The sequence below is a fragment of the Antechinus flavipes genome, chromosome 3, assembly GCF_016432865.1.
Source record: "Antechinus flavipes isolate AdamAnt ecotype Samford, QLD, Australia chromosome 3, AdamAnt_v2, whole genome shotgun sequence".
In the NCBI taxonomy this organism is placed as follows: domain Eukaryota; kingdom Metazoa; phylum Chordata; class Mammalia; order Dasyuromorphia; family Dasyuridae; genus Antechinus; species Antechinus flavipes.
The window spans coordinates 552,240,638-552,249,009 of record NC_067400.1 but is presented as its reverse complement, the minus strand read 5'-3'; the positions used below and the strand labels follow the sequence as shown (position 1 = coordinate 552,249,009).

General features: G+C 48.5%; 1 protein-coding gene across 2 annotated transcripts in view; it reads right to left on the bottom strand.

Annotated features, from left to right (window-relative positions):
* Positions 1 to 697: 697 nt before the first annotated feature.
* CLPB (caseinolytic mitochondrial matrix peptidase chaperone subunit B) overlaps positions 698 to 8,372 on the bottom strand; it is a 182,149-nt gene continuing 174,474 nt past the window's right edge. For both annotated transcript variants that reach the window (XM_051987437.1, XM_051987438.1), the window contains 5 exons: positions 5,325 to 5,481; positions 4,477 to 4,550; positions 4,276 to 4,395; positions 3,888 to 3,992; positions 698 to 2,019 (listed from right to left, as the gene is read on the bottom strand). In XM_051987437.1, the coding sequence (XP_051843397.1) occupies positions 1,771 to 2,019; positions 3,888 to 3,992; positions 4,276 to 4,395; positions 4,477 to 4,550; positions 5,325 to 5,481 (705 nt within the window). In that variant the 3' untranslated portion in view covers positions 698 to 1,770. The remainder of the gene's footprint in view (positions 2,020 to 3,887; positions 3,993 to 4,275; positions 4,396 to 4,476; positions 4,551 to 5,324; positions 5,482 to 8,372) is intronic.

Sequence of the window (8,372 nt, the reverse complement as noted above, 5' to 3'; positions counted from 1 at the left end):
TTCATATGTGTTCATAATTCTGGTCCAGAAATAATAGCCAAGATTTACTTGTGCCTGAAAGTTTACAAAGTACTTTCTATGTGATCTCTTAGATTTTCAGAACATCCTGCCATTATCCCCATTCTACAGATAAGTAAATTGAGATTAGGAGAGATGAAGGATCTGTCCAGGGTCATGCATCTAAGGCAGGATTTGAGTCTCCTTGACTTGCAATCCTTTCTTTTCTGTTATACTGCCTCGAGGACCCCTGATATGGGGTTCATACCCCATCTAAGCATGGAGATCTGCTGAACCACAGCTTGGCTGTCTCTCCCCCATCCCTGTCTGCATCCTAGGGATGTCCCACACAGCGTACATTGGACTGTGGATGTCTGGGACAGTGCTCTGGGCCTCTGTTTGAATGGGATGAGATTTGTCTTTCAATGCCCAACTGCAAGACCAAATGCTAATGGAAGCCCTCCTTAACTCTCTCAATAGGCAACAACTTTCACCTTCCGATTTCTAGAGCCCTTTCACACTCTGATGTAATATGACTTTTTGCAGCTCTCTGTGTTGGTGCTTTGTTCTTGTACTTAAATGAGAGCTCCCCGAAGGCAGAGCCCTTTTATCTAAACTTCATGTCTGTATGTAAGTATTTCAGAAATGTTAGCTGAATGAAGGGCGATGTGCACACGGCTCACGACCAGGAGACACAAGCTGCATGTGGAACATATTTATTTCAAGAAGACCCAATGTGGATGAGAGCAGAACCCGAATCTCTGTCTGCCCTCGCCAGCCACACGAGCCCCAGTCTCTCTGGTTCCTCACATCCCCACCACTCAGCACGATCTCTGGTCCCTCACGCTTTCCTTACACGCTCCTCAGACTCCCTCCATGCTCTCCTGCCCACCACACTCTCTCCCGTTCCTAGTGCAGGGAGCCCGAGCTGTAAATTTTGGCCCTCTTGCAACCAGACCCCTGCTCTGGCTCAGACCTTTCTCTCACCTGGTACCAGGGACAGTTCCGAGGAAAGCACCACTCAACTCATCTGCCGGGGGGAGAGGGGGGGGGATGGGGAGAGCTGTCTGGACAACTGGCCAAGCTGACTGACTTGATTTGGCTGATTCATTCCTGGTCCCCCCATCTAGGGGGGGTTTTCTTGCCAACTGAACTGGCCCAAGATTGCACTCAGAAGGCCTTCAGCTGCCCCATGAGTCACTCCCCCAGCCTGGGGCCCCAGAAAGTTTAGACTCTGGTACTGGTTGCGTGCACAATAACCAATGGCTAGGAGCAGGGCCCCTCTTTGCCTGTAAGACTGGTGGTACTAGTGGAAAGGGAAGGGAAACACTATCAGGCATAAGCTGGGGTATCTTCCAATTTACTCTCCCATCCCTCAGAGCCCCAGATGAGGGCCACGGGGAGGATGGGACATCAGCTGAGGCCTTCCCTTGGGAGGCTCCATGGCAATGTGTGAGATGAGACTGGCTGAAACCCTCGCAGCAGCGCCACTGCTCAGGGATGAAGGCTGAAACTTGGCCATGGATGTACTAGATGAATAAAGAATCAAAATAAATAAATCCAGAGTCTAGAAAGAATACAAATTAACTGTCCCTACTCTGGAACTGAGAGGACAGGGAAGGAAGGAGATTTCCAGAAGCAGCATCTTCTCCATCCCGCTTCCCCTGTCTCTGGAGGGCTGGGTGCCATGAAGCATTCGACCAGACTTTATTGTTTTCTGGGGCGCGGTACAGCCTTGCTTAGGAGAGGGGTCGGGGCCAGGCCCATACCCAGCTAGAGTGTATAGGAAACTTTCTCGGGATGGAGGGGTGCCCGGATGTCCAGCTTGCGGCTCTTGCTATCCTTGTCCACAATCTCCAGCCGAAGCTTGGGTGGTCGCTTCTCTGGCTGGGGCGAGGGATGCTCAGGTGTCTTTAGGAGCTGCTTGTCAGAGTCTTCCACTGTGATTCTCAGAGTGCAGCCTCCCGGAAGCAGGTCCTGCTCATACGCAGCAGCCAGCTGGTTCACAACTCGGCGCTCCACCTGCAAAGGCATCCCATCATTCAGACATCTCCATCCCTGGCCTGACCTCAGTCTAGGCATCCACCCTGGCCTGGATGTCTCACTGGTGCCTCAAGGACTCACACCTAAGGTTTACAAAGTGCTCCCCCCAGGGCTGGAAACCTCCCAGAGGCTCCATCTGCAGATGAGGAGCCTTGTGTAGCACTAGGAAAGGCTAGAACTGAGATCTCAATTCAGGTCCTCAAGACCTGCCATCCTTTCTGCTCTATCACAGTGTTCTTCAACAATGTTCTGGGAAGGGGACTCCAGACATCTAAGAGATATTCACAGACCCAGGAAGAGCTACAGGGAAACCAGTTCTCCCAAAGGGGATAAGGGATGTCCCTTATGGGCTGAAATTGATGAGTTTTCATCCCTACCCCATAGGAGATGGATAAAGAGTACTAACAGGATTCCAGTTCTTGGTTCTAGCATCCCCTTACATTGGTGGATCAGGGTCTTAGTCACTCTTCTGACTTGGATGAACAGGGAGATATTAACTACAATCCTTCCACTAAGATGGGCTCCTGGACCTTATCCTCTGCCCTGCCCTTGCTCCCTAAGGTCCAACACCATCTGCCTTATTGCCATGTTTTTTCAGACTGACCGGCAGATGTACCCAAGGTCTTCCTCAACCTTTGGCCATAGGCCTCAAGGACCAGGGAGTCCTTCCATTTGCCCTGCAGGTGAGTCCTTATGTAAGCAATGAAAAAGCAGGATGGTCTTGCACCTTTTCTTTGTATCCCTGCACTCCATAAATTATCCAGGCTACTCTGTGCAGAATCATTTATGCCTCTGTGGACTTTTTAAAAAGGTCATTCTATTTTCTCCTTTTCAATTCAAGTTCTGCCCATTCTGCAAAGCCCATAACAGATACCATTTTATTTCATTAAATAAACATTTATTAACTACTGATAATGTGGCAGGCACTGTGCTAAGTGCTGTGGAGGCAAAAAAAGGCAAAGACAATTCCTCGGATATCCTCAAGTAGTTTCCATTCTAAAGATGCAGACTACATGCAACTGAATAGTACAAAATGGCAGATTACACAAATGTGAAATACGTAAATGGCAGTTGGACCCCAGAGAGGAAGGTTCTGGCAGCTAGGGTGGGGTTGGGGAAGAGATGATTTCCTTCTACAACTGCCCACAGTGAACTTTTCCTTCCTTGGCTCACCCCCAATCTGATCATTCAGCTGTGCACAGGGACATCTCCTCTGTGTTCCTGGGGGGGGGTACAGGTTGGAGCTGGAATAGAGAGGCCTTCCTGGGATCACTGTGCTTCTGACTGCGGAGCCTCTGCAGCCACAATATGACTTCTGGTTTCAGAGAGGGGTCTCTCATCCTGAGAAGTTCTCTGACCCAGAGGCCAGCCCACAATCTACCAGGTCCAGACTGTCTCTCTTAACACCATTTCTGGATAACATTTGATTTTTTTTTTTTTTTTTTACTAGGGAGCAAGAAGGGCTTTTATAAGGAATGACTTAGGAGGCTTATAATGGGCCTCAGCTTGAGGCACAAGCTTGAAGAGGCTTTCTAGCTTTTGGTGAAAAGGAGAATCCCCGCCCGAGCTGGCCGGCCGCCTCCTCAGCCCTGCTGACCAAGTGCCAAAGTGCAGGGACATTCTCTGGGGCAGCTGGCGTTAAGGCAGAGGGGTGAAAGCCATGGAGCTGAAGCAGCAAGGTCCCTGCACAAAGGCACAGAGGCCACGGCAAGGGAGAGCCTTGGAGGGCATGCAGGCAGGCCAGTTGGTCTGAGCAGGCATGGGCAGGGGCCACTGCTGGGCAAACAGTCCTGGGTATCAGGGGAGGGGGCTAAGAAACACCGATGGCTCTGCGCCTCAAACCTCACCTCATGTCGGATGGAACGGGCGCCATAATGAACATTGTAACCGTCGACCAACACATCTGCCACCTCTCGGTCCCAAAGCAGTGTGATATCGTGCCTCTGCTTGGCCTGCGAACACAAGGACAGAAAGATGGAGCCCCAGCAAGGGAAAAGGGTTGACCAGAACCTTTCTCCTCCTAGCTTTTCGTTCTTTGGAGTTGTTCACCAGGGTCTCATGTGCATCCAGATCTGCAGGCACCCTGAAAGTTTGAGTGACCTGAGAAGTGACCTCACAATTCTCAGAAGGTCTCAGAAACAAGGGAAACATGGACTAGGTAACCATTCTGTCTCTCTTATTCCCATCACCGGATTCTGACTCAAAACCGGCCTCCCCCAACAACCCCTCTCTTACTCTCTTTGCCCAGAAGGTCAGCTCCTTGTTGACCAGTTGGATAAGCTCCGAGTGACAAAAGGGAAGGAAATAGACAATCTCATTTATCCGGCCCAAAAACTCATCTCTTCGGAAGTGAGCCTGGAAAGAGAAGGGAGAGGTTGGCTTAAGCTGTAGGGAGGGGACCAGTCCAGGAGGTTCATCTGTGCTACTGTTTGATACCTTCAAGATTGGTCGAATCACATTCTCCTTAAAGTTTTTTGAGATGGTGATCTTGTCACTTAGCTGGACATCCCCTGTGAGAAAGAGAAGAAATTGTCTAGTTTCCACCTTTAAGCAGGCCCAGAGATGCTCAGGGAAACAAAGGGCTAGAGTCTCCAATGGGCTTTGAGGACCTGGAAAGTACTTCCTGAGTAGTGCAGGTAGGCAGGGAGGATGGGCAAAGCCCCCAGTATTTTGGGGAGGGGATCATAGGATGTCATTCCTGATGTAGGAAGCTGGTAATAGTCCTGCCCAAGATACTTCCTTGCACCTGTCCATCACATCAGAGCGCCTACTCCGTGCTCCAGAAGCCCTTTGCATAGATATACAATTCATTTGCCAATTGTCCTGGCCAATCTCTTACTCAATTCTGCCTCTCAATGATCACAGGCATCAATGAAGAAATGTTGGTGGCTGAACTGCACTTTTGTTTCTGTTGATTTTATTCATCCTTCCCATCTCCCTTAAACCAGGGTCTCCCTAACAACAAGGGCCATGTCTCTCCTGCTCACCTTTTATATGGAGGCATATTACTCCTTTTGGACTGAGTGCCTGAACTAAACTACGGGTATCAGTAAACCTCAAGAATAACACTGGCCAACACTGGCCTTTTCCCAAAAGTTATCTATTTGTGTTCCTCCATGGTGCCCAGAATAGTGCTCTGCATGTATACAGCTGTTCTGCTCAAATACTTGCTTAATTCTCTCATTTGTTTCTTGCCTAACAAGCCTCTTCTGGATTCTCAGACTCCAGGAAAGGACCTAGGAAAGAAGTGATGGAGACTCTGCTCCACTGCCCCCAGCCCTTACCAAGATTCTCAGCAAGTCTATTTCGGCTAAGTTCCAGGGCTTCTTGGCGTAGCTGCAAGGCATGCTGGGCGATCTCCTCACTGGCCACGTTGGATGTCATGATGAAGATGGCATCCTTGCAGTCAATGGTCTTCCCTTTCCCATCTGTTAGGCGGCCCTATGGCAGCAAGCCCCACCCCAAAAGCCACAGGTTAGGGGGACCTTCAAGTGGGCCAGGTGTTCATTCCTGACCCTTCACTGAGGCTTACTTTATGCCCCCCAATATTCATCTTTGCCAGAAAGCTGGGTGATTCCACTGGGCTAGGGTGATTGTAATCCCTTTAGAAACCCCACAGTCCTGATAGCTGGATGCTGCTCCCACCCCCCATTAAAAAGCATTAAATGCCTACTATGCGCCACGACTGTGGCTGCTCCTTGTCTCTCTGTTCACACCTACTTAACTAGGTACTGCCTGAGGATCTGGGGTGCTCTGGCAGATTAGAGGCTCCTCCAGGGCTGAAGTAGCCAGAACTAATTACAGGCACGAACTCCTGATGCAGAAATCAAAACACTGGCATTGGGCTTTCAGGTCATTACAGGATCATAGAAAATGACAGTAAAGCCCCATTATCCAGCAGTAACTTCAGGCACCAGGATCCCAGAAAGAAAACAAACCTACAGCTGACGGGGGTGAGCTGGGATGGATGGCAGAAGAAGGGACAGCCCAACACGGGCCTGAGTGGGGAGACAGTGGAGGAGGGAGAGAGCACTGGCCCAGTCATTTGTATCTTCCGGCCCTGCCTCGTGGCTTCCCACCTCCCAAAAAAAATCGGGGTTGTTCAGGAAGACCTTCCTGCTTTCCCCCATACCTGGGGATCTCCCAAGCCCCTCTCAAGGCCTGTGGACCCCCCCCCCCCCAATGGCTCTTGCTGTTCTCTGCCTAATAGTGTGGTCGTCTGCCCTTATTAGACAAGTGAGCACTCAGAGAAGGGTCTTATTCTTGTGTCTTCCCATCAGCATTTAGGATGGGCTGATGCTCTCATAAGATACTTATAGAATGAAAAAGAAATTCACATTATAGAAACATGAATTTTTAAAATTTAAAGTTCTACTACCTAAAGATTAAGATCCAGATATCTGGAAACATACCCAACTATCTAAAACCATCTATCTCTTTCCCCCCATGTAACACTGTTCCTTCTTAGCCCCATAGGAAGAGAAACTTGTCTTTCCTGATGCTGCCTGGGAAGGATAGGCCGGCTGGGACTCCATATTAGGAGGAGGAGAAGCCATTCAAAGATGGACAGCTGAATGAATTTGTGAGGTGACACACAAGCCCTATTTTTTGCGCTCCTGCCTTGAGTCTATTTGGTTTCATGGTTTCAATGATCACCTTTATGTACATGACTTACAATTCTCTCTCCAGCTTTAGGTCTCACATTTCAAATTGTCTAAAGGCTATTTCCTCTGGGATGTCCCCCTGTAATCGCAAATTCAATGGGTCAGACACAGAACTCATTTTGTTGCTACCCAAAACTCTCTCTCTTCCCATCTTATTGCCAATCTTAATGGTGCCACTGTCTTCCTCTGAGGTGAGGAGCACTCTCTCTTTTCTCCTCTTCTACCCCCTTGCATGCAGATCTCTGTAACCAGAGGCTGTCTCTCGCGAGAGGCAAAAAAAATCTTAGCTATCCATCCTCTCTTCGGTACCATGGCAGTGAGGCCCTTGCCTCTTTTCAACCAACCGATCAACAAAAACTAAGTATGCTAAGCACTAGTGATACAGATTTAAATAATGGAATAATCCTAATTCTAAAGGTGGAGATAAAGGCATATGCAAGCGTACACAAATATATATAAATATAAAAAGAGACAGGAGCTAAGTACAGAGGAGACTGGGAAGGAGGGCCCTGGAGTTGCACTCCAGCAGTGGAGGGATGGAGAGGAAATCAATCTGGCTACTTGTGGAAGGGGTATCTGAGTTGCACTCTGAAGACATTGGGCTTTTCCAAGGTGGAAGTAAGAACCAAGCTGGTCGTTCTTCTCATTTTGAAAGATTCCTCTGCTCCTTGTCCTCTTTCCAAAGACTGAGATCTTTTTGAAACTTATATTTTAAGGAAGTGCCCAGGCCAATGAGCTTTCCTGGCTCCCCCAGACTCCGGGGCTCCCCATTAAGTTGTTCTACCACCAAAGAGGGGTTTTCCAGCTCTCTTTTATGTGTAGTTTTCACCTATTAGAACATAAATATCTTTTTTTTTTTTTGCTAGTATTTCTAGTTCTTAGCCTAGTACCAGGCATATAAAGAGCACTTAATATACTAATCTCACCCTAGCATTCAAACTCCTTTCATCTTTCTCTATTGGGGCAGCACGGAGCTAGTGTCCTCAGGCACTAGCTGTGAGACCCTGGACAAGTCCCTCGGCTGTTCACCTCATATTCTTTATCTCTGCCCAGAAAACCCCAGATGGGGGTGAACATCTCCCTACTGAATGCTCGCTAACATACAAAGGAGGTCCAACTTGGCTTCAGCTTTCCCTTTTGGTCTATTTCCCATCACTCCGCGTGGACTTCAGCAGGCTGTTACCCAAAGCTTTCCTTTCTCTGTGTATTCACGTAAACGAGCCATGCATTTACTTCTTCATGTCTTGATTGCAATCCCTCCTCATATCTCCTTGAAAATCTTTCCTTTAAGATTAAACTTGGCTGTTACCTATTCTGTGTAGCCTTCACTTCCACGGCTGAGGTTGGTCTTGTTTGCCTTACATTTCCTCAGAGATAATTTCTGGATCCCTCCTTCACTGCATCAGACTCCATCCTACATTGTTCATGTGTCCTTTGCCCTGCTCCCAAGAAGAACATGAGCTCTCAGAGAGCAAGGGCTGCCTTTACCCTAGGGCCAAAACCTAATTTCTGATACATGCTGGCAATAAGCAATGTTCTTGGATAGAATCACATTCACTTTGGGGTGCTTATATGGAGTCATTCTGGTCTTGGCCTGGCTGGTGATTGGGGGGTTCTGAGACAAGGTCTTGGCCCTTTCTGATCTTGGATTTTTCCTTTGTAAAATTA